Below are 27,293 nucleotides of genomic sequence, written 5' to 3' on the forward strand. Positions count from 1 at the left end.
GAGATCAACTTGCAGATCAAACTGGCCAAAAAGAAACACCAAAAATAGAGAGACAAGCTATTAATTATAGACATGTTAACTTTGACAACATATAGCTAAAAGGCTTGTTCTCTTTCATATCATATAAACTAGTCTATCGTTCATACAGCATTCTTGAGAAACATAAAAATATCAAATATTAATCACTGTTGAGCACATTGCACTCTCTGAGGTCCACCATGCATGTCCTCGTCCTCTTCATAGGCTTCCTTCCTTTGCGCCTGCTTTCTCCGCATCTCCTCTTCAATATTCACGTCATGCAATGTGGTCTCCTCGCATTCATCTAACTTCATGTTTTCTCTGGATGGCCTTGGCGGCAGCACAACTTCCAATGCCTTCACCTGTTCCAGGCTTAAAGAGTCTGGGAACTCCACTGTGAAGTGAATGTACAGTTTTCCTTTCATAGAGGGCCTCTGATACATTGGCATACCCTCATCGTTGATTGCCTTGAATGAGTCTGCAATTGCACCAAACTTGCATAAATATGTCAAGTTTTCATTCTACCATGTGAGTTTAACTAAATGAATTTTGTAGTTATTTCTGTATATCGATAGCCTTATGTTTTACAATCTCTTATAAGATGAGCTAGTTGGATCACTAACCAGGCTTGGCAACTTCTTCTTTGTTTGATTTGATAAGGAGTTGCCTGTCATCCAAGTGAGTCAGTATGAACTGGAAGCCACATAAAGCCTCAGTCAGGGACAGAGTGTGCTCGTAGAAAAGGTCATCGCTCTTTCTCTCAAATTTTGGATGTTCTTTCTGCTCAAGGACAACTATGATGTTGCCTGTGATTGTATCGGGCTAGAATTTGACATACATACACCAAACAACCAATTAGTAAAATGCTCATGGTTTTTTTAGTTATTGACAAAAAAATGATGAAAGTGTGAGACAAAATGGAATAGTTACTGCTTCATCAGCCTTTCCAGGGAATGTGATTTTCTGTCCATTCTGCATGCCCTTCTCCACAATGACTTCTAGAACCTTCTTTTCTGGAACTACTTTCTCACCCTTGCATTGAGGGCAACAATCTTTGTCATTAATGGTCTCTCCAGTTCCTCTACATTCATTGCAAGGATGGTGCATCTTTTGGATAATGGATGAGCCTAGTTGCCTAATAACCACTTTCATGCCAGTTCCTTGACAACCAGAGCATTTCATTAAAGCTCCAGATTTCGATCCTTTGCTGCCATTGGTAGAACGTAAATAAACTCCCTATGTGTAAGCTTCATCCTAAAGTTGAACTAGAAAAAAACAAAACCAAACATTAATGGCTATATACCCATAACATTTTGAGCAGATGATATGCCGGGATAGGGAAAGCTTCCTTGTTGTGCCATTATACAGGTCCTCTAGAGAGACCTTCAAAGGATAGACTAGATCTTCTCCCCTCTTTTCCCTTCTTCCTCTGCTACTACCAGCACCTGATGACAAATAAAAGAATTCATTGGTAAATTAATGTTGTTCTCCCTACCCACAAAAGAATTCATAGGGAAATTGATACTCTTCTCTTTAGCTACGCTAACATTAGAAATCAGCCCCCAAAGAGTTGGCTAGTGGTAAGATATTATAGCTGGCTCCTTTGCAACTAGGGTTTGAAATTCCCTAAAAGCAAGTCCATGTACACATTTTTGTGTGCTTATTTGGTGACATGCTTTGTAGACTAATGCGCACACCCCTGTGCTTGCTTAGTACACACTCAAAGAGTAGTAGTTGCAAATTTTCATCTTCATAAAAAGAAGAAAAAAAATCAAAATTAATGAAGTTGGGATCACTATTATAAGGCCTTCCAATAAGCCATAAGGAATTTATGCCCAAACAGCATATATAGAACCTCAAATGGCACATAAAGATTAACCATATGATATGAATAAAACATGCTAACCTCCACATGGGCTACCACCAAATAAGGATGAGAAAATGTTAAATGGGCTAGGCATTCCACCTCCACCTCCCATTCCTTCCTTAAGTGCATCCTCACCATATTGGTCATAGATCTCACGCTTCTCAGGATCACTCAACACCTCATAAGCTTGAGCAAGCTCCTTAAACTGCAACAAAACCAACATTCCAATATCATCAAATTATTAACTATGGAACGAACAGAGTTGCATTCAAAATACTTCCTTTCAAGCAATAGATCAACAACATGCGATAAAATCATTACAATCCATAAGAGATAACGTATAATTTAAGAAATTTTAAGTAGCACCAAACGGAGTTAGAATAACATTCCCAAATGTTATTCCAACTCATTAAACATGAATCAATCTTACAAAATATCAATAATCACCAAATGTTCAAATTCATAGCAAATTCCATTCATTACTACCTCAAGATCAAACATACCCACAAACCTTTTATTTTACCTTCCACAGAATCCCCACGATTGCTCATGAATCCAAATAACTTATGTTCTTAAGCCTTTTCTGCCTCAAATATGCATAAAAATATAGAATTACACAGTAAGCATAATTCAACTTAGCTAGTTAGAAGGAAAGTTGTCAAGAATCCAACCTAGTAACAACATTTCCACAAAAGAGAAGAAGAAAAAGAGCTGTAGCTTTCAACTCGACTTAAATTTTGGGATTTCAACTGAAAACATTTTCCAATTGCAAGAAAACATATACAACGTTGCAATTAGGGATTAAGGAGAGAATACCTTCTCGGGATCTCCACCCTTGTCAGGATGCTTCTTGATGGCAGATTTTTTGTAAGCCTTCTTCAAATCATCTGACGAAGCATTCTTTGGCACCCCCAATATTTCATAGTACCTTGAGTTATCGCTCTTCTTCGGCACTCTCCCAAACATCTTCCTCCTCCTTTTTCCTCCAACTCTTTCTTAATTCCTTGACCCTAGACTTTCTACACAATACAAAACTCAAGAGCTAGTCGGACCAATATGGAGAATAGAGCAAATATGGGGGTATTTATATTGGGGATCGACATTCAAAAATGGTGGAACCATCTAGAATCGTCTTGTAGAGTGGCATTTGGGGAAAGAAATTGGGTCGTTGGATGCTTCATCAATGACCCAAGTTCTCATTCTAGATGCTTCTTATGTCAAATCCTTCGCTCACTAAAAAGTTGGAAGATGTCGTCGCCAATATAATTTTTTCTATCATTTTTATGAATTTTTTCTTTTTTATTAAGAGTCCTTAATATGAATTTGTTTCATGCCGATTCACGTAAATAAAATCATTTGGCCCAAACCATCATAAGCTTTTGTCACAACCCATGTTGACTTGGATATACCTGGGCCTTTTATCTGTATTTTTATTTGATGTGGTTTGAGTTATTTTTATGGCACCTTTAGTAAAATTTTTAATATATGGTATTACTTTTTGATAAGGTAATATCATGTTTAGTAAAATATCAAATATGAGACTAATTTTGGCACGGATAAAATAATCCCACCTCTTATGTTCTATATAATCCCATCTTGGTAGGATTAAATGTTTGGGTTATTTAAGGATTATGTTTCTTCTCAACCCATCCCACGTTCAGATGATAATATTTTCTTGTTTTTTTTTTCTTCTTATGATTTTTTTTTATTTCAGATTTGTTGGTTCATCTAATTTGATAAACTTAGTAGGATTCATTTGATTTTTTTTTATTTTTTAAATTTTATAATATATCTAGGTATTATTTATAATATTTATATATATATATAATGCTTTCATTGATAAATTATTTAGATATATATATCTTTGTAGTCAAAATAATTTTATTTAACTTAGAACTATATTTCTTATAAATATAATATGGTTGGACAAAAGGGCAAATTAGTCTTTTGGCAACTAGTTCGTAACAATACCTCATTCACAATTTGATAGACCAGATATAGGCATAACTTTAGGTTATATTTCATTTACTAAACATAGAATAAAATTATTTTTCTCCAATCACTATTCCATCTCATCTTTAACTTTATCCCATTACTATTTAACCCAAATACCAAATAATTATTAAAGATTCATATATATTTTTTATGAGGTTCTTGTATTTTTGCTCATTTTAGAGATATCATCCTACTTAAGGTGGATGTAGGGGTGTTATTGCAAGAAATATGACTTTTAGTGAAAGTCAAGACTGTCACTAAAAGACCATAAGATGTTTACTAATAATTATAGTGATGACCTAGACAATTATCAAAATTAGTCACTAAAAACCTTGCCATTAATATATGTAGTAATGACCAACTGGCTTTCATCACAAGTGAATAACCATTAGTGATGATCGTGGCGTTTGCCACTAATAGTATAGCTTCTGTGGTTGAGTCCCAACTATCATAGAAGCAAAAGATTTAGTGATGACTTGGCACGTCTCTAAAAGTACATTCTAGTGAGGGTCGTCTCTCTTCATTAAAGTTGTTGTTTTAATGACAATTTTTGAGGAACCTCACTAAAGATTATAGTATTAGTAACAACATATGCTTGCCACTAAATTGATTGCTTTATGTTTTGGCCCTCATTGAAGTTGTTCTTTAGTGACAACTCTAGCCTTCTCAAAAGCTTTTCCTTTAGTAACAATCTTTGGTGGCCGTCTCAAATAACTTTAACATTAGGGACCAATTGTTTTGGCCATCACCAGCAGTTGACTCTTTAGTGACAACCTTTTTTGTCAGTGCTAGAGTCTGGCAATGAATTTCCTCTAATTCGATGTGAATTAGAGTGTACTGGACAGAATAGAAGAACAAAGAAAGAGAGAGTAGAAGAAGAATGATAGGAAGAAAAGAGAGTTGTAGAGAGAGAGAGAACAATTCTCATTAACTTCTTGATGCCTTAGTCAGAGGGATCAATTAGTTTATATACTGATCTCCCCTGCCCAATCCCGCCAATAAGGATGCAAGTGGATGTCATTCCCACCAAATACAATCTTCTATAAGCTTCTACAGTTCTAACTACCTTCACGTGTAACTGTCCTACCCAATTGAAAGTACATTACAACTCCCCCCACCCCACCCCTTACAAGTTTCTTGTCCTCAAGAAATGTTGAGGAGGCTGGCTACTTGGGGAAATTGCTTAAGTAGGTCGAGTAAGTACTCCCATGTATTGTTATCTGCATGAAGATTTGGCCATTTCACTAACACCTAGATAATTAGGGTTCCATGTTTGTATATAACACGTTTGTCCACTATAGCTTCTGATAACAAGTCACATTTTAAATTAAGCACATATAGTATTGATTTTAGGATTAAGCCTACCACAAAAGTTGTTCTTTTTCCTTGAGCCATAGATGTTGTACCATCAGCCATGGAAATAGTTCTACCCTGATCATAGGATTCATAATCTAATAACATCTTAAATAAACCAATCATGTGATCCGAAGCACCTGTATCTATTATCCAATGGTCTATAAGAATTTATGAGAGATTAAGGAGTATCAAGATGTACCTTGTTTAGCCAGAGATACTACCAGATTAGGATTATTTGTAGCCTCAAATTTAATCACCTTGGTCTGGCTCAACAACTGTTGTAACACTTCCAACTGATTTGATGATAAAGTTAGATTAGTTGGTTTTCTAGCTTCGGCCTCTACCGCATAGGCAGATTGATTTCCCTTCCTCTAGTTCTTTGGCTTCCAATTCGCTGGTTTTCCATGAATTTTCTAGCACGTCTCCCTTGTATGGTATGGCTTATTGCAGTGGTCACACCACTGCTTATCCTTCTAAGACTCTCCTCTTGATGTGTTAGATGATTTCATCCGTGAAGTAACCAAGGCTAATGTTTGTGTGTATACATCATTATTGGAAGGCCTTGATGCAGTTAGCATCACCTTCTTCCTACTTTCTTCTCGTCTAACTTCTACAAAAGCTTCCCTTATAGATGGAAAAGGCTTTGTTCCAAGTAATCTACTTTTAACTTCATCTAAATCAAAATTGAGGCCGTGTAGGAAGTCAAAACACTCTCTCCTTTTTTATCATCTTGTCATACTTTCTTCCATCTTCATAACACTCCCAAGTGATTTCATAGAATAGGTCCATCTCCTGCCACAATTCTGTTAGAGAGTTGTAATATTCAGTTACTGAATTAATACCTTGCCTTGTCGTTCAAATAGTAGATCGAATCTAGAAACATTGAGCAGTGTTCTCCATGTCTAAGTATATTTCTTTTATAGCTTCCCAAATTTCCTTAGTTGTCTTGCAGAACAAGTAGGTTCTTCCAATTTTTGGCTTCATTGAATTGACCAACCAGGCCATGACAATGGCATTCTCCGCCTCCCAAATGCCATATGTTGTTGATTCTGTGTTAGGCTTAGGAATTGCTCCTATCAAATAACCAACCTTTCCTTTTCCCTGAACTACCAATAGAACTGATTGAGACCATTCTCTAAAGTTGGTTCCATTCAGTTTATGTTGAGTAATCTAAAAGGAGTGGTTGTTAAGAGTAGTTGGAATAGCTAGAACTTGTGTATTCTTCATTAGAAGAGAAACGGTAATAGACATCTCACTGGCTGATTGAGGTTTAGCCATATCGTATTCTACAATCCGTAGGTGAGAAGGAAACGTCTGCCACAAGAATATGGCTCTGATACCATGAAAAATGAATAGGAGAAATATGAATATTCTTCCTCTCTTTCCATTGATCTATAGGGAGAATTATATATACAAAAAATATCCTAAGAACCCTTCTAAATTACAGGAATATACAACAAATTTAAATACACTACATTACAAATTTGAATGAATTTGAACTTGGATTCCCTCATTTGTTTTAAAGATTGCTTCATCATTTCTTTCTTTTATCCTCTTAGTTTGAATTGTTCTAATCTTTTCTCATAACAACTTTATCTTCTTATCTACTCATTGATAGCTTTGAATCAATCTTTCTTTTCTTTTATCTTCTCCAACATATCCAAATATATTGCATACGTAAGAAAGTCATTAATAGCCCACAAACGAGTTGCATGCAATTAGAAATTTTGTTTCTTTGATACATTAACAGTTTGAACTCTGCCAGGGGATGTTATCCACTACCGATCCCAAGCTCGGATAAAGGAGAAAGGTTGTGTTAGGTAGCCGACAGCCAACGTAAAACCTAGTCAGATCCAAAACATGAATTATAGAAAAATTATGAAAAACCGTTGGGGCGTAACCTTTCATAGCGACGTGCTACACTGCCCACGTGTAGTGTCAAGTGAGTTAGGGCCGCTGCATCGGCGCCCAAATATAGTGATAAATGAGCAAGGGTCCTCGCATTTGCTTGGACAGATGTGGATAAAGAAGCTAGTCCAAAATCAAAACCAAAATAAAAAACAAAATCAAATTCAAAGTCAAAGCCAAAATCAAAATCATAAATTAAGGATTGGGTCATGGAATATAGGAACATTAACAGGCAAAGCTATGAAAGTGGTAGATGTGATGATCAGGAGAAAGATTAATATTATGTGTCTTCAAGAGACGAGATAGGTAGGAAAAAAGTAAAAACTTTATCAAAAACTAGATATAAAATATGGTACACAGGAAATGATCGAGCGAAAAATGGAGTAGGGATTATTATGGATAAAAGCTTAGTAAATGAGGTAGTGGATGTGAAGAGAATATGGGATAGGATTATTATGGTTAAGGTTGGTTTAGGAAGAATGATTATGAATATCTTTAGTACATATGCACCACAAACAAGGTTAGGTGAGGAGATAAAAGTAAAATTCTTGGAGGACCTAGAGGGACTCATACAAATGATACCAATAGGAGAGAAAGTGATTATAGAAGGTGACTTAAATGGTCACATGGGTAAAGACAGAAACAGCTATAGAGAGGTACATGGAGAGTATGGATTCGAGGAAATTAATAATGAGGGTAAGTTTATTCTAGATTTTACTATGGTATATGGGCTCATCATAACCAATACTAGGTTCAAAAAGCGGGACGAACATTTAATCACATATAAAAATGTTATATCAATCACCCAAATAGATTACTTCCTCATGAGATAAGAGGATCGGTTATGTTGTAAGGATTGTAAGGTGATACCGGGGGAGTGTTTGACTATTCAACATAGACTTTTGATACTTAACGTCCAAGTAAGAAATTGGAAGATAAAAAATCACATAAAACAAAATCCAAAAATTAGGTGGTGGGATTTAAAAGAGGAGAAACAATTGTTCTTCAAAGAAAAATTAAGGGGTAGAAAGGAATGGAATGTATAAGGACAGGCAAATCAAATGTGGAGGGAAATGGCTACTGTCCTGAAAAGCACGGCAAAGGTAGTCCTTGGAGAGACAAATGGTGAAACCCCAAACCTTAAGGAGTCTTGGTGGTGGAATGAAAAGGTATAATTGAAAATTAGAAATAAGAAAACTTGCTATAAGACTGTATATCAGTGTAGCAATGAAGAAAACCTAAAAACTTATAAAGAAGCGGAAAAGATAGCAAAAAGAGCTGTTAGTGAAGCAAGGTCAAAAGCATATGAGAATTTATATAAACGACTTGATACAAAAGATGGAGAAAGAGATATATATAAATTAGCTAAAATAAGAGAAAAAAAAAAACAAGGGATCTAAACCAAATGAAATGCATAAAGATGAAAACCAAAATGTATTAGTGAATGAAGGAGCGATTAAGGAGAGATGGAAAGAGTATTTCACAAAATTATTCAATGATGGTGGGGACACAAGAGTTAGGTTGGGACATCTAAGTAACTCCAAAGGAAATATGAGTTATATATTTTATCGGCACATAAGTTCAAAAGAAATAAGGCAAGCATTAAAAAAGATGAAAAATCATAAGGCAGTGGGACTGGATAATATACCAATAGAAGCATGGAAATGCATGGGAGAAGAGGACATCTCCTGATTAACGAAATTATTTAACGTGATCCTTAAATCAAAAAAGGCGCCAGATGAGTAGAAGAAGAGTACTTTGGTTCCTATATACAAGAACAAAGGAGATGTTCAAAACTGTGAAAATTACAGAGGAATTAAGTTAATGAGTCATGCCATGAAACACTGGAAAAGAGTAATAGAGCAAAGACTCAGAAAAGAAACAGACGTCTCGGAAAATCAGTTTGATTTCATGCTTGGTAGGTTAACAATGGAAGTTATATACCTACTGGGGCGCCCAATGAAAAGGTATCGGGATCATCAGAAGGACCTGGATATGGTGTTTATAAATCTAGAAAAGGCCTATGATAAAGTCCCTAGAGAAGTATTATGGAGGGTTTTAGAGAAGAAGTGAGTCCGAATAGCCTATATACAAGCCCTTAAGGACATGTATCACGGCACAGAGACAAGAGTCAGAACATACGGAGGGGATACTGAACCGTTTAAAATTACAATGGGACTACATCAAGGTTCTGCACTCAGTCCATACTTATTTGCTTTAGTAATTGATGAACTCACTAAACACATTCAGATAGAGGTGCCATGGTATATGCTATTTGCAGATGACATAGTGTTGGTGTATGAAACAAAAGAGGGAATGAACACTAAGCTTGAGTTGTGGAGAAATAATCTAGAATCTAAGGGATTTAAATTAAGTAGAAGAAAAACAAACTATATGGAATGTAAATTTAGTAAGAATGCAAGAGTGGAGGATGTTATAATAAAATTGGAAGACCAAATCATACAAAGAAAAAACCATTTTTGATATTTTGGATCAGTGATTCAAAAAGATGGAGAAATTCACGAGGATGTCACGCATAGAATTAAGGCAAGTTGGCTAAAATGGAGAAATGCATCGGGGATGTTATGTGATGGTAAAATCCCATTAAAACTGAAAGAAAAATTCTATAGGACAGCTATAAGACCAATTTTGTTATATGGCTCAAAATGTTGGACAATCAAATACCAGCATGAGCAAAAGACGAGCGTAGCGGAGGTGAGGATGTTAAGATGGATGTGCGGCCATACAAGAAAAGACAAAATTAGAAATGAGGTTATTCGTAATAAGGTAGGAGTAGTGCCAATCGAGGAGAAGATGCGAGAGACTAGACTAAGATGGTTTGGTCATGTGAGAAGAAGACCAAGAGACGCTCCTATGAGGAGAGTTGATAAAATGGAACAATTAGTTAAAAAAAGAGGTAGAAGCAGACCCAATAAGACTTTGGGAGAGATATTAAAGTTTGATATGAAGTGTATGTGATGAAAGCTAGGGCACGAAAGATCTAATAACGAGAGAAGAAAAATGAAGTCTCTCGACAACTTGTATTAACCAGAGAATCAAAAACATACAATGAAATAAGAGGCATAGCTATTTATAGACACAACTAGCACTCCTTAATGAAGGACAGCGCCTAACACACTTAAGTTATAAAAATAGCAACACAAACAGAAATACAACATAATCAGATCAACAGATATAGCAAGAACAACAATACAACATATTTATACTTCCACACTCCCCCTCAAATCAGACTCCTCTGGCAGAGGATAGTCTGCAATTTGCAGTCTTGATGTGCTGGAAGAAGTATAATATTTGTGTTGAATAGGAGACAGCTTGAGACCAAGCTTTTGACATAGAAACAAAAATCGATCTCTGGCTAGACTTTTAGTGAAAATATCTGCAATCTGATAGGCTGTAGGAATGTACCGAACTTCAACATTACCCTTCTCAACCTGTTCTCGCACAAAATGAACATCAATTTCGATGTGTTTGGTGCGAGAGTGAAATACAGGGTTCTCAGCCATGCTTTTGGCTGCCAATTTGTCACTCCAAACAACTGATGTAGTAGTACATGGATAGCCCAACTCAGCAAATAAAGACCGCAACCATAACAGTTCTGTAACACCTAGAACAACAGCTCGGTATTCAGCTTCTCCAACTGATCTTGCCACCACAGACTGCTTCTTTGATCCCCATACAATTAAGTTTTGTCCAAGAAAGACACTAAACCCACTGGTAGATCTTCTAGTGTCCTTGCAGCCAGCATGGTCTGCATCAGTATACACTGTTAGAGCCAAATTATCCAATGAAGAAGAGAACCACAAGCCCAATCCAATAGTCCCTTTGATATATCTAAGAAGTCTTTTGCAAGCTGTCTAGTGCTGCATTTTGGGAGCAGACAAGTACTGGCTTAACTTGTTAACAGCAAAGGAAATATCAGGGCGTGTATAGGTCAGATATTGTAAAGATCCAATTAGAGTTCTATATAAAGACGGATTGGGAAAAACATCACCCTCATCAGTCAAAGAAAGGCCAGACACCATGGGTGTTTCATAGGGATTACAGTCTTGCATGTGAGCTTTCTTTAGCACATCTAAAACATATTTAGATTGAGACAAAAACAGTCCATTGGTATCTTGATATGCCTCAAATCCAAGAAAATAATTGATAGAACCAAGAGTCTTTAAGGCAAATTGAGTCTCTAAATCAGCAATACAAGATTTAAGAGCTGTGTTATCAGACCCAGTAATCAAAATATCATCAACATAAACCAGAAGAAACAAAACAGAGGCTGATGTGCGCTTAATGAACAGAGAGGCATCAGAAATGGCCCTAGAAAAACCCCAGCTCTGCAAAGCCAGCCTCAATTTATTGTACCAATCCCTTGGTGCTTGTTTAAGACCATACAAAGACTTCTTTAATTGACAAACATGTGAGGGAAACTTAGAGCTGACAAAACCTTCCGGCTGAGCCATAAACACAGCTTCTTGCAAATCACCATTTAAAAATGCATTGTTAACATCTACTTGCTGAACATCCCAGCCAAAAGCAACTGCTAAAGAAAACAAGACCCGAATGGTAGGAGCTTTTACCAGAGGACTGAAAGTCTCACCATAGTCTACTCCAGGGTTTTGAAGAAAACCCTTTGCAACTAATCTGGCCTTGTAATTAAGAACTGAACCATCAGCCTTATATTTTATCCGAAACACCCACTTACATCCAATCAAATTCATGTCATTAGAAAATGGCACAAGAACCCAAGTTTGATTACGACATAAAGCAGAAATTTCCTCGTCCATAGCTTGAACCCATCGTGGGTCTAATAGAGCCTCATGAACAGAATCAGGTTCTAAAGTACTAACTAAAGCATGAGGAGGATAGAAGCAGTGCGAGCTTTGGACCGAGTGACCATAGGATGAATAGAAGGTGCAGGTGCAACTTTGGATCTGGGTAAGGTAGGAGTTAAAATTGGCAGAGAAGAAGAAGAAGGAGAGGATGCTGATGGATTTGAGCTGAGTTGAGGTGCAGAGGCAGAAAGAGGTGAGGAAGGAGAAATTGGAACAAGATTAGGAGAAGAATTATGTGGCAGTGCTACTTCTGGAGATGACGAGAAAGAAAAAGGAAAGAAAACAGAAGGTGACACTATAGAAGATCCACCAGATTGATAGGTATTTGAAAGGGAATTTGTCATAGAAGAGGATCGGGAAAATAACAATGGATAAGGAAACTCAAGAGAATTAAATTGAACATGACGAGAAACATAAACCCGTCCGGAGGGATGCAAACACTTATAACCCGAGTGAGTGTGACTATATCCAATGAAAATACATTTTGAGGTATGAAAATCAAACTTGTGCTTGTTGTAGGGTCTAAGATAAGGAAAACAAGCACAACCAAAAGGTTGTAGCAAGAAATAGTTTGGTGGTTTGTGATATAGTAATTCAAAAGGGTTGAAAGAATTAAGAGGAGAAGCAGGTAAGATGTTTATGATATGAACTGCAGTGAGAAAGGCTTCTACCCAAAATTTTAATGGCATATGAGCATGAGCTAATAAAGTAAGCCCTATTTCAGCAATGTGCCTAAGCTTTCTTTCAGCCACACCATTTTGTTGGTATGTATAGGGATAGGAAAATCTAGGCTGAATGCCTTAACTTTGAAGATAAGGTAGAAAGGCTTTAAATTCACCCCCATTATCAGTTTGTAATGCCCTAAGTTTTGAGTTATATTGCAGTTCAGCAAACTTGTGGAATGTCACAAAGGTAGACAGGGCATCAGATTTTAATTTCAAAGGATATAGCCATGAGTATCTAGTATAAGCATCCACAAAAACAATGTAATATGGAAACCCTTCTGTAGACAAAACAGGAGAAGGCCTCCGCAAATCAGAATAAACCAATTCTAATGGTGTTGTAGCCTTGATTTCACAATCAGAAAATGGTAGCTGATGTAGTTTACCAAGCTTACATGAGTCACAAAAAGAGAGATCAGATTTAGAAAAAGGAATATGAACTTTGTTTAACACTGTTCGTAAGACATTTGATGATGGATGCCCAAGTTTAGCATGCCACTGTAAACTAACATTGTTACATTGAGCTACTCTAGCATCAGAAGGTTGCTCATGACCAAATGAGCTATGTTTATTACAACAAAAACCAACTGGACTATTTGATAACAAGGGAAGATTCAAAGATTCTGAGACATTGGACTGGACTGGAATACTGGAACCAACATGAGCAAATGCTGGTGATAGCCGATAGAGTCTATCTTTAAGTCCTCCCTGAAGTAGCACTTTCCCGGAATCCTTGTCCTTAATCAAACAAGAAGTAGCATGAAATTCAGCAACAACATTGTGATCACGAGTAAATTGTGATACACTAATTAAGTTCTTTTTCATAGTAGGAACATGCAAAACATTAGGCAAACAAAGAATAGAAGTAGGCTGCTGATGAGTGTATAAATTGTTGTATCCAACATGTGAGATAGGTAAAGTCTTACCATTTCCTATGGCCACTTTATCATCTCCAATATAAGGAGTGTGAATGGAAATATTACCAAGGTTAGACGTTATATGGTTTGTTGCACCAAAATCAACAAACCAAGCAGAATCTGCAACAGAAGCTGAGGATTGTGACAAATTATCAAGTTGAGGAGGAAAATTACTATAATAGGCATTTGGAAAACTGTTTGGAACTAGTGATGAAAAATTGCTATAGCTAGCACCTGGAACATATCCTAAATTATTCATGTAGGCTCCATTAGAACCATTAAAGGTATATATGCCTTGGATCCTGATTGACCATCACCATTATTAAACTGACCAAAACCTGAATTTGAAATTCTCTAGAAATTTCTATCAAACCTATGGTAGCATTTGTCGACAAAGTGCCTTGGTTTACCACAAATCTGACAATAGATTCTTCTGTTAGAAAATCTACCTCGTCCTCTTCCTCCTCTATTAGAAAAACCTCCTCCTCGAGTCATGTAACCTCCTCTATTAGCAACAAATTCACTTGAGCCAGTTCTTGTCGACTGTGCCATATTAACTGTCATACCAGATGACTTGTGTACTTCTGACTCGAAAGTAGGAGCAACCAATGGTAAATTCTTAGACAACAGCCTTTGTTCATGCATTAACAACAAGTATTGCACCTTTTCTATATTTATCTAATCCATCTGGTAAGTTATCAAACTGACAACCGTTTCATAGTCATGATCAAGTTCGTTTAGAATTGCAAAAAGCAATTCCTTATCATCTAGCGGTTCTCCGATTGCTGCTAAAGAGTGACCTATAGTCTTAATCTGTACGACATAGTCATTTACCGACAACGCACCTTTCTTAAGTGATCTTAGTTGCTGTTTCAACTGGAATGACTTAGCAATTGTTTGGCGCGAGTAAAGATTTTCTAAAGAATTCCATACCTTAGCAAATGATTCTGAATGAATCACCTGTGCAAGAACTTCGCATCCAATTATAGAAAACAGCCATCCAAGCAACAATTGATCAAATCGCATCCAAGCAAGATAATCTGGATTGATCGCATCAGCAGCTGTATCATCAGCTGACACTGTATTTGAATGCGACAGATACTTCAATGGCGGTGATGCCTTATTAACAAAAGGCACGAGATCAAATGCACGAAGAGTTGCAAGGATCTGTGCCTTCCAAAAAAATATAATTGCTTGAGTCCAGTTTAATCGGAATAAAACTGAAGGCCTTAGCCACCGCAGAAAAATCAAATTGTGAGGCTATTGATGAGGAGGAATTACGAGGAGATGAGGAGGAATTCGAATTGCAGGCCATTGGCTCTGATACCATGTGATGAAAGCTAGGGCACGAAAGATCTAATAACGAGAGAAGAAAAATGAAGTCTCTCGACAACTTGTATTAACCAAAGAATCAAAAACATACAATGAAATAAGAGGCATAGCTATTTATAGACACAGCTAGCACTCCTTAATGAAGGACAGCGCCTAACACACTTAAGTTATAAAAATAGCAACACAAACAGAAATACAACATAATCAGATCAACAGATATAGCAAGAACAACAATACAACATATTTATACTTCTACAGTGTATGGACCTAAATGAAGATATGACAAAAGACAGAAATACATGGAAGTCTATAATTCATATAGCCAACCCCACATAGTGGGATAAAGGCTGGATATGTTGCTGTTGTTGTTGTTGATACATTAATAGTTTGAACACCAACTCCCATAAGCCCTTCAATTCTTTGATCAAAGGTTTCAAGAATGCATCAATATTATTTCTTGGTGCTTTTGGACCAAGATAAGCAAGAAAAGCATGAAATATTTTTGTTTCAAACACATCCGTGGGGGCAAAATATATGGAACTACAACCATAGGCCATGTACTATGAGCAATGCTCATTGCGGCAAATGGATTAAATCCACCACTTGCCAATCCAAGTATGACATCATGAGGATCAATCGAAAATGGTGGATAAAGCTCATCCAACCTCTTTTAAGCTTCAGAATTGGCAAGATGTCATAGTAACCCATCCCTAACACGCTCTTTGTCGTGCCACCTCATATATGTAGTTGTTTTTAATGGCATATATAACCTTTGAAGCCTTGGGGTTAAACAAAAATATCTTATGGTTTTAACATGTATCTTCTTTTGAACTAAATCATCTTCAAATGTCATGACTTCCACCTAGAAGCACCACATTTTACACATTTATGGGAGTTCGCATATTCATTTTAGAAAAGCATGCAATCATTTGGACATGCATTTATCTTCTTGTAGTCAAGCCCCAAGTCTCTAATGAACTTTCTAGCTTCGTAGTAAGAAGATAAAATAGTTTCACTCACTAGAAATATATATCTTATGAGTTGGAGCAAATTGTTGAGGGAATTATAGGTCTAACCACTTAAGCATTTCAAATGCACCAATTTCATAAGAAATAGAAGCTTTAAGGCATGGTTACATCCTAGATAAAGAGATTGTTCAACATCTCTCAACAATTTGTAGAACTTTTTCGCAATTTCATTAGACTTGCCATCACCATTGAAGGAACCATCATCCATATCAAGGTTGATGTTTGATATCCCAAATGTTTCTTCCAATAGAGGACACATACTATCATCATTACCATCTCCTCCTATTCTACCTCAACAAATACATCATCTTCCTTTGATGATACCATTTAACATAATTCTTCACTATTCCATACCTAAGTAGATGGAATTTCAATTCACTTCAACCTCTAACAACAATATGGTTGGAATTCATGCACGAACACTGAATCCTATCATTGAAGCATGACTAACCAAATGGAAACTCAAGGAATTCATTAACTCCATTAACATATTGGTCGCAAGGTCTATCATCCAATTGCATCCAACTCTTATCCATCACACTGAATTCATCATAAATGGTGACAAAATTAGAGACTTGTTCTAAAAAGTGGGGGGGGGGGGAGAGAGAATGAAGAATTTTTTTATTTTTTTTTTCAAAAGGAAACGAATAATCTTACAATCAAAGACAAACTTGAGTAATGTATCAAAAATTAGTATGCTAACCAAAAGAATCAACAACATTAGGTAACAAGATAGCAATCCCTAAATCAAATATAAAGCTATCATCTAACAACCATGATAAACCAAATCAACACAAGGTAAATAAATTCTTGTATGTCAGCAAGTTAAGGAAATCCACAAAACAACATGTTTACACAAATGCCCCATAGAAATTATCCCAATGGAATTGATAGCAAACATAGGTCTAAAGGGATGGGTGGGTTTGTGATATATATCTAATTAGAAATGTGTAATTAAGATTGATTAGCCCAAAGGTTTTCTCCCCTCCCTTAGTTTGATTCCTAAATGTTGGTAAGTCCCTAACTTTCATGCATAATGCAAATTTGAAGGCAAAGTAGGATGCATCCTCTCACACAAGATATATAACAAGAAGCCAAAATAAATAAAAGATTCTCAACACCAGAGAAAGATATAAAGATTGAGTAGTGTTGTTGATTCAAGGCATCAATGGTGAAAAATCAAAGAACCAATATAAATTCCAAAAGTTGTTAAACCAAACAAAAATTCTTAGCCCCAGAAAAAGGTAAGCAAAAGGTGAACCAATTGGAAAAATATCCTTAGTGGAAGATTCTGAAAACATGAAACATAACGTGTCTTGTAATGAAATTAATGGGAAAAAAAAAAAAAGAAAAAGGAAAAAGTTGGCACAATCAAGAAACAGAACAGTGTAACACTTAAGTCTTCTTTTGTAACAATTTATCTGTTTTTTTTTTTAAAAATTGACACGATCAAGTTGCTATTATTAGTGATAAGTGTCTTTTATACACTTATTTTGGTGTATAAACTTAGCATTTATACATTCAATGAGCATGATTTCTACTTGATTTGGTTCTATATATGGTTATGTAGATGTGGAGCATGTGTTGAAGACAATTGGAGCAAAAAGTGATGATGATGTCGCATTTTTGGAGCTAAAATGGCAATAAAGGCAAGGTTAAAGGTCCATTCGGGGTCGAGGATGATGATATTGCAAAGCACCGGAAGAATGACGTCATTGGTGAAGTGTTGGAAATCAAAGAGAAACGGTTCACGGTGCTGTCACACATAGCATTGTGTGGTAGGGTCGTGGTAAGAATTGTTTTATGTGGCTCACGACCTTATCACGGAATGCTCCTTATCGCGGAAAGCATTCCATGATAAGGCCGTGGTTGAAGAAGTATTTTGTGGCTCACGACCTTACCGCGGAAAGCATTCTATGGTAAGCCCGTGACAAAATTTTTATTCTGTGGCTCACGACCTTATCGCGAAAAGCATTCCGTGGTAAGGCCGCGGTAAGACTCTACGTTTCATAAAAAGGCCGTTTTGAGCCCGTTTCCTTTCAAATCAAGTGGAGATGGGCTCTCTCAAGGGGCACGACTTTGAAGACCTAAAAAACATTATATAAAGAAGGATTCTTGAGAGATTAAGGAGCTTTTGAAGAGGGAGAAGATGGCAAGTCGGGGAAGAATAAGGAGATTTTCTTGAAGATCTTCAGTTTTGGTTGTATTTTTCTGTTCTTTCTTCTCTCCAACATCATGAACTCCGTTTTTATTATTCTTTCATTGGTTGAAACTATGTTAGGCTAAATACTTTGTGGCTAGGGTGATTGATGAAACCTAGTTCAATGATGGTTTAACTAAGAGTATTTGGGTTTTATTATATTCTTGTCTTTCGGGTTGATCGTTTGTTATGCACTAATTCCATGCTTGGTCGCCATTAGAACATGTTTGTGATTTATATTGCTTTCGAGAGATTCAATATAGATTAGCACTTGGTAATAAACGACATAAGGTTCAATACTAGGTAGAGATACCGTTATGCCTTGTGAAATCCTATTTTGATGATCATTGTGGATAAATGCATGTTTGTATATTTGTAGATTAATTAGAGATAATTAATCTAATATGTAAGCATAGATTCGATTGACCATCGAGAGAGGCTTTTGATTAACTTAGGATCATCGATTTTCATCTCAAAGCAAGAATTATAAAACCCGATCACTGAAAGATTAAACCAATTAAAGAACTACGGTGGATTCATGAACCCTAGTGCATTAGATTTCTACATTCAAAAACCTAAAGAATTATTTTGTGTTTTCCATTTGGTGAGTTAGTTTTAATTAATATAAAACTTCCATTGAGTATTCTTTTAATTGTGTGTGGCTTATTAAAGTTAATAGTAGTTAAAGTAGGGATCAAAAGCTAATTCTCGTGGGAACGATACTTTATTCATCATTATATTACTTGTTACGATTCCGTTCACTTGCGGGAAAGAATACGCGAACAATTAGTTTTGTTTTATTTAATATGTTGATTAGTTGTACAGATTGATCTGTTTTTAGCTAATTGAGCTTACAAGTAATTTTATATATATATATATATTAGTTTTTGGCTAGCAGCATGCTGCAACTGCAACTTGATTTCATCAGACAATTTTACAGTTTCTTAATTAATCTTCCCAAAATGCAAATGAACGTAACGTTGGAAGGTGCTTTGCCAAATATTTTCATCTCATTTAATTTCCTAATTAACCAAAATCAAAGTAACAAAGTGAAGAAGGAAATCATCAGGAACTTTCACTTTCCTCTTCTTATTTTGTTTCCTGTCCCTCATTTATCCAGAGAGTGGACACTAACAACAAACAACAGCATATCCAGCTTTTATCCCACTATATGGGGTCGACTACATGAATTCTACACTTCTATGTGGGTTACGCTCCAACAGATAGTTTGTCTAGAATTCATATTTGGATTTGACTAGGTTTTACGTTGGTTATCGGCTACCAAAGAAATTAATTTATTTTGACTTTTGAGCATCATATTCAAAAAGTGTAAACAGAGAGAGAATAGTGCAGGTTGTTCTGCAGCTCAACAAACAAGTGTGTGTGTGTGTGAATTAAAGAATATGATTACGTACACAAATTAAGTTTACTATTATTAAAATTAAACTTGGTGACATTACAGAATATGGTCATGCCCAAATATATGCCTAAAATGACAAATGATATATCAAATCTCAAGCCAAGGACAAGATGAAGTGCATGAGAAAGCAACTCAAGCATGTTTTCATTTAGTTTGCACTATATTTTGGATTAACCTAGAGGATCCCAATGAAAAGCATATATACCTAACCGAGGTCTTAGGGAAATAAACCTCCCCTTGAGCCTAAAGAGAATCAATAACCATTAATCAATTAGTGGCATAAAATTAATCCCACTTGCCCCTGTAGATACATCTCTCTATTCAGATTTAGGGGTTTTTTCCCTTTTCTTTTCGTTTTTAGTAGGAGCTATGTACAAAAAAGGATATATACATAGCTTAAACGAAACAAATAGTGTAAATGAGGTTAAATTTATATTAGTGACACAATTAACCCACATCGTATTATTTTCAAGTTAAGCAGGTTAATTTAAATTTGACACGATAATTCTAAGTTAATTTTAGTTTAACTCAATTTCAACTTAAACCCATTTAACTCAAACCTAAACTCAATATTGTTGTTGCTTGAAGACAAAAATATAATTTATTAGACGGAAAAAACCTGCCACAAAGCTTCAAATACTCTGCAAGGAAGAAAATCGTCAAAAGACACAAGGCATTCCTTGTGCAAACAGTCCAATACTTAAGTCAGATTCACTAAAATTAAGAGAAGTTGCAGAGCTCTTGAATGAGTAAAAGTCACTTACTTGGGAGCATAGATCCTCCTTTATTTATGGTTGAAATTGTTAGGAAGTGATAACAATCCTTGATATCTTAGGATTAGGATTGCTTCAAATAATCCTCATCCATTACACAATTTTCAAAGAAGATTTCGGAGGTAACTCTTTGTATGTCTGTTATGGGAACACCCCACAGGAAGGTCCATTGGACCTCCCTCAAGGCCTCCGAGCCTCCCTCAAGGTCTCCTAGGTCTCCCTCAAAGGCCTAGTTAATCGGTTCTTAGTCCATATACACATCAATTGCTCCCCACTCTTTCCTCTAGTTTTCACAAAAAGAATAGCAATATTTGTTACCAACTTACTCTCTTCGAGAGACTCCCCTACAGGGGACTTTTTTCTTTAGGGTGGAATTTGTTTTACTTGGATCTCCCCCCCCCCCCCCCCCTCTTTAATTCAACAGCTATGATTTCTCTAGGATTTTTTCATCAAGCAGTTTGGATCACCACTTCCTTTGTTGTTTCGTCTTTCGGGTTTCCCTACAAAAGGGGTACCTTGGTCAGTTTGCAATTTTCCATGTTTTTTGTCGATTCATTCCTTTAAATTTTTACCTGGGTTTTCCAACAAAGTTCCATGTCTCCCGTTAGTCTTCCACATGTTTTCCTAGTGTCTTTTGAATCTTTTACAGTTCTAGTCTTCAAAAGGCTTCCTCAGTTTTTGGACCTTTTAGCGAATTCTTTCATCATAGGAGTCCATGAGGGTTCCTTGGCAATTAGTTCCCTCATCCTGAATTTGGAATGGCCTTCTTGAGAGAAAGCTTGCCTAGTTCCTGCCCAATTTCATCCCAACAAATGGGTTCAGTTGGTGGCCTTCTCGATTTTGTGCCTTCAGAGAGAATTGCTGCCTATTCTAGACCAATGCTTAAGTTTTCTTACCCTTCAGCACTTGCCGAGAGCTAGCAAATTTTTAACTGACCTCCCTTTCAAAGTTGGTGATTTCAATGTAGGGTACATATGTTAGTGTTGGGATGGAGAGAGAGGTATATATGGTGGCAATAAAATATTGCGATGCACATTCTACAAAGCTTTCTATCACTCTTCTCAGTCTTTTTTATTGGTGGGATTGAATGTTTGGCCTATCTTGTGGCTTGTTTTTAACAAGCAAAGGCTGAAGCACTTTCTCACAGACAGCTAGATCAAATGTTATTACACCAAGCACTAAGTCTCCTTCATGCTTGAATATCAAGAAATCACCCATAGTTTGGTCGTGACAATTTACGAGATTCGTCTATCCTGACCGGAAGTAGTGTATTTTAGTGTTCCAAGTTATATTGATATTCCGGCCATGGTGGAGGATCCAAGTTAGTTGTTTGACCTTAACCACCTTTTGAATATCTTAGTCATTCTAAAATGTAGATATTGTCGATCCTTCCTCGACGATAGTCCCATTTAGAGCTCCTAACTAATTTTTCGTGCCCTAGGTGGAGATTTATCCCAACCTAGCTAAGAAGTAGACTTTAGGGCTTTTTGTTTTTTGTTTTTGCTTTTTGCAATGTACCTTTTCTTTTCTTTATTATCTTCATGTACTGTTTAATAAAATGATTTTCTTCTTCATCTCATTGCTTATCCATGATTTTCTTCTTTTCTCGTTGTGTCTTTCCCTTCTTGGGTTAAGGTTTCCTCCCCAATCCTTTGGAAGACTTTGTTTTGTTAAAGGATTCTTGTACTTATCGTTTTTTGAATAACTGTGTGCATTTATAATGGGTCCTCATTTTCTATAACCCATTGGTTCAAGTTATCTTGACCCATGTATGTCTGGCACTTTGTCACGCTTGTTCTTCAGACGGAGACCAAAGCGATCCTAAGTGATAGACTTTAAGATTTTTCACGCTTGGCTTTGTAGTCCTTGTTATTGCATGTCTCACATGGGCCCTAGTGTTTCCCATTCGTAGTTCATTGCATGTCTTAATAGCCTTCAGCGCTCTAGATCATTCTCGCTTATTTATTGCTTCTAATTCTTGGTTTGTCCTAGGCCATTCTCATGCATTTATCGCTTCTGATTCTAGGGTTGTGTTTACTTCTCTGCATAACATATTTGTTGAAATCAAAGGAAGTTGTAGAGCTCTTGAATAAGTAAAAGTGATTTACTTGAGCATGGATTCTCCTCTATTTATGGTTGAAATTGCTAGGAAGTGACAACAATCCCTAATATCTTGGGATTAGGATTGCTTTAGACAATCCTCATCCATTACACAATTTTTAGAGAAGATTTCAAAGGTAACTATTTGCACGCTTGTCATAGGAATACCTAGTAGGAAGGTCTCTCAAGTCTCCATCATGGACCTAGTTAACTAGTCCTTGGTCCATGTACACATCAAATTATAAACATCAAAGACCAAGTAAAGTGATATTTGGTTTAGGGAGACATTTGGTTTGATTATGAATCTAAAGGACTCTAAAGGGATCTTATGTGTCCAATAGCCTCTAACAAGACCGAAGCAGTGTCAATTTGCAAAAAGAGAGAGAAAAATAAATAATAAAATTAAACACACCATAACCTTCCAAAGTCATCTTCAACATTGTTCCTTTATATATAGCTTTATGACAGTCTACCCAGCTAGCTAGGGAATTTAATTAAGAATACAAAGATATTTCTTTTTTTTAATTTGATGAAAAGAAACTTAATTCCCTAGAGGAGATGTATTTCCTCACATGAGAGTTATGTTTTATGTCATGCTTATACTAAATCTAGTGATAATTAACAAAAATATCCTTGAATTTATATGTGACAGTTAGCTAACATTTGAAAATTATAAATTTCTGTTATTTGTTAACAAAAAAAAAGAAAATTATAAATTTCTTTATGTATATTATTACTTGAATTGTTGATTGTGTTGTTTGAATTAATTTAAAATACCATACCTTCCCAAATGGGGAGATTAGCTGGTCAAGGACTGTTACTCCTATCTCCTAATTTCTCCTTCTTCACCTGTTTACAAAGAATGAAGAATTAGATCAGTTCTGCCTTCAATAGCTGCATCTTCAATGCAAGAATCATGATTCTTAAGCAAGTAGACAATCAAGAAAGACAACAGCAATCACCCAAGATGAAACACAAAGGGATAGATAGATATAGCAGCGCAAGCTGTGTACTGAGTGGTGTTAACTATATAGTTACCTTGAAAGTAGGCTGCTGAAGAAGGATGAACCCTAGCTTTCTTGATTGCCCCACCAGCAGCTGCGCTACTGCACTACAGAAAGAAAAAAGGAAGAACATGACATCTTCATTCACCATGCACCTTAGATAATTAAAATCTATCAGCTGACACATCATAATCTCCATATGAGCAAGAATCATGACCTCGGACCCTAAACCTAAAAACCCTTAAGTTTAAAAACTTCATGTAATGGAACTCTTTCTATATTATTTGTTTAACAGGCACGCCGAATAGAAATGTAGTTGGCCTAGGTTATTCATTAGCCCAAGAATCAGACATCTTTGAGCATCTTGGAAATATTTGTAAAGACAGTTAGAGCAATAGGAAACCTAGGGCACAAAGATAACCGAGAGAGAGAAAAGAAATGCTCTCGTGAAATTCTTTAACTAAAGGTAAAAATGAAATCAACCTTACAAGAGAAAAGGCTCACTGAGTTTATATACTTACGAGCCTAAGCCACTTATGTTAATCACCGCCGAACTAATTAACAACAAATACAAGCAGCATACATATCAAATACAACAGCTAACTAAATAGCAACACAATAGATAAAGCAAGCTGAAACAAGCTCGAGCAACATATTCTTCTACATTCCCCCTCAAATCAGACTTCCTCTTGAACATTTCCCTATCTGATACACTGCATGAATCAAGAACAACAGGGGACTTTCGCATATGTAATTTGTCACATAGAAACTTGAATCTGCTCCTTGGCAATCCTTTAGTAAACACATCAGCCACCTGATGAGCAGAAGGCACGTATCTGATTTCTACTTCAATCTTCTCCACCTTCTCTCTAACAAAATGCACATCAATTTCAATGTGCTTAGTATGAGAATGAAACATCGGGTTCTCAACAATACTTTTGGCTGCTAGATTATCACTCTAAATGGCTAGAGTATGAACACATGAATACCCCAACTCACCAAATAATGATTTCAGCCATAACACCTCTGTAACACCTTGGGCAATGGCCTTATACTCAGCTTCCCCAACTAATCTTGCAACCACAGACTGCTTTTTGGAACTCCAAACTTTACAACCAGCATGATCAGCATCAATGTATACAACTAGGGGTAAATCTGTAGGAGAGGGAGAAAAGAATAGACCCAAACCAAGGGTACCCTTAAGATATCAACGCAGCTGCTTACATGCTAGCCAATGTTGTTGCTTAGAATCAGACAAAAATTAACTTAGCTTGTTCACTCCAAAAGTTATATCTGGTCTAGTATAAGTTAGATACTACAAAGATCCAATAATCGTCTGATACAAAGATGGATTGACAAAAGACTCACCCTCATTAGTTAGGGACACATTAGGATTAACAGGGGCGTCACAAGGCTTGCAATCCTTCATAACAGCCTTCACCAACAAATCTAGAATGTACTTGGACTGAGTAAGATAGATACCACTATGATCTCTATATGCTTCAAACCCTAGGAAATAATTAACAGAACCAAGGGTTTTGAGAGCGAAGTGTGTATCTAGATCGTGAATACATGCTTGCAGAGTTGAAGAATCAGAACCCATAACCAAAATGAAGAGTACATATGCAAGAGTCCGTTTTATGAATAAAGAGGCATCAAACACAGCCCTTGAAAGACCCCAAGACTAAAGTGCACCCCTTAATTTTGTGTACCAAGCTCTAGGAGCTTGTTTCAGTCCATAGAGGGACTTTTTCAACCTATAAACATGAGAGAGAAACTGGGAATGAACAAAACCCTCAGGTTAAAACATAAAAACTTCCTCCACAATATCACCATTTAGAAATGCATTGTTGACATCAACCTGTTATATATCCCATCCAAAAGTTACTATCAATGAGAATAACACTCTAATAGTGGGTGCTTTAATAACAGGGCAAAAAGTTTCAGCATAGTCAATTCTAGAATTTTGAAGAAAACCTTTTGCAACTAGGCGAGCCTTGTGCTTTAGAACAGTCCCATCGGAGTTGTACTTGATTCTAAACACCCATTTACAGCCGATTAGATTTATGTCTTTAGAAAATGGAACCAACTCCCATGTATTATTTCTCTGTAAAGCAGAAAACTTGTAAGCACCCCCGCCCGGATATCCCCAACCACCCGGACTACCCGAACGGGAGCACTTACGGAAGGAGAAAGAATGAAACACGAGACAAAAACTACCTGGCATGCATACACAAAAATAAGAACAGCAGAAGCGAAGCTAAACACATGCATGCACTACGGGTACCCCGCTAACACAGCGATCACATGATAAATAAATGAACACAGACTCCTGTGCCGACATACACAAGACACGAGAAAAGACCTGGCACAGTAAAAATAATAGAGTAAATCCTACTCAACCATCAGAGTTGACCGGGACTGCCTGTACACCATATCGACTCTGCCGCTAAAAGATGACTCCCTTGCCATGGCCCACGCTGCTACTACCTGGAATGATGGAAAGCAAGGTGAGTTGAGAGACTCAGCAAGCATAAGGAGATAAAGGCTGTATAGATCCAATAAACTCTCCCCAGAATAAACCCCCAGGTACACACAAGCCATGAGACGCTACAACACAATAGCATAACATAATAAAAGCACATACCGGTCTTTGGGGCCCACACAAGACACACGGCACCCAAGTCCCATACCAACCTACCGCTGCCCTGAGAGGCAACATAAATCTCCAACAAACCTGCGCGCGCTGTCCCTGGTCGGTACTCCCGTCACCCGTCCATGTCGGTACTCCCGACACCCGAGCCATAGGCTCCCTCGGAACGGTACTCCCGTCCGAGAACTATATACTACCAGTAGCCATGCAATGCACATAAAAATGCAATGGCGTGATGAGCATCAACGTGATACACTGGCGCCCATACATCCAGACATCAGGCCATGCTCCGCCCACATAGTAAACCACACGCGATGCATATGCCCGTGCCGGATGCAACTTGACCAAGCTAGAATGTCCGTGTCCAAGCATACTCAATAAATGAATATCCCAACATGCAACCCGTACCCATGTGCATATCAAATCATAAACAGTAATACAATGTATATAATCATGCAATAAATCACATACCGGCAGAGCTAGTCAGCAGTGCCCGGCACCGGTCAACGGCCAGTGATTAGGAGTGTCCACTCGACGGTCCACTTCAGGGTCGTACAATAGTCGACCCCAACGTCACCAAACAACTGACCCCTGCCCCACTGCTCGATAGCTCTAACCGAACTATAAATAAATTCAAGAAAACCGTAAATAAACCCGCACGTCTAGGAACCTAGTCCCCAAGTTGGGTTCAGCATCATTCCGAAAGAAATAGGGGCGGTACAAACCCTCGTAGGCACTCAACAAATAAAACTCTAGAAGTCTAGGATTTAATTTAAATTAAAACAAATGAACAATAATTCAATAAATAAGGCTAGGCGCCGAATTAGAGTAAGGGAGGTGATAAAATACGAGAAATCACAGAGTTTTTCATGAGAATTAAAGATCACGAGGAGAGGGTTAGGAGCTTGCTTGAAATCGACCGATTCCTGCTTCTTTTGTGCTCCCGCTGCGAAGTAAAACGTTTAATAGCGATTAATAACCCCGTGGCTCACATTAATTAAATCTAACCGTTTAATATAAATAATTTAACTGCCTAAAATCCCACGTAGGCGCACCACAAATAAAATCCCAATAAATCTCATATTTATTTTAAATTAAATAACGCCAATAACATCCTCAATTTATATATATAATTAATACGCGACACCGAAAC

At 36.9% G+C, this 27,293-nt stretch overlaps 1 protein-coding gene across 2 annotated transcripts; it reads right to left on the minus strand.

Annotated features, from left to right (window-relative positions):
- LOC127796301 (dnaJ protein homolog) lies at positions 1–27,083 on the minus strand. Of its 2 annotated transcripts, XM_052328372.1 has the most exons (10): positions 26,612–27,083; positions 25,465–25,977; positions 23,522–23,594; positions 23,266–23,332; positions 2,702–2,904; positions 1,925–2,090; positions 1,322–1,463; positions 949–1,225; positions 642–840; positions 1–496 (listed from the first exon to the last, which is right to left on the minus strand). In XM_052328372.1, exons 5-10 carry the CDS (start codon positions 2,849–2,851, stop codon positions 183–185), a joined length of 1,248 nt encoding a protein of 415 aa, XP_052184332.1. In that variant the 5' UTR covers positions 2,852–2,904; positions 23,266–23,332; positions 23,522–23,594; positions 25,465–25,977; positions 26,612–27,083; the 3' UTR covers positions 1–182. The 2 variants fall into 2 exon arrangements, with proteins under 2 accessions (XP_052184332.1, XP_052184334.1); XM_052328374.1 differs by lacking the exon at positions 2,702–2,904 and having other exon boundaries at positions 4–496.
- Positions 27,084–27,293: the final 210 nt, after the last annotated feature.

The sequence above is a fragment of the Diospyros lotus genome, chromosome 3 (assembly GCF_014633365.1).
Source record: "Diospyros lotus cultivar Yz01 chromosome 3, ASM1463336v1, whole genome shotgun sequence".
NCBI lineage: Eukaryota > Viridiplantae > Streptophyta > Magnoliopsida > Ericales > Ebenaceae > Diospyros > Diospyros lotus.

Coding starts and splice junctions, on each gene's coding strand:
- LOC127796301 (XM_052328372.1), bottom strand. CDS start 2,851: ATGTTTGGGAGAGTGCCGAAGAAGAGCGATAACTCAAGGTACTATGAA. Junction 2,091..2,701: donor AGGGTGGAGATCCCGAGAAG/GTATTCTCTCCT, acceptor GTTTTGTTGCAG/TTTAAGGAGCTTGCTCAAGC. Junction 1,226..1,321: donor ATCTGCTCAAAATGTTATGG/GTATATAGCCAT, acceptor TACCAATGGCAG/CAAAGGATCGAAATCTGGAG.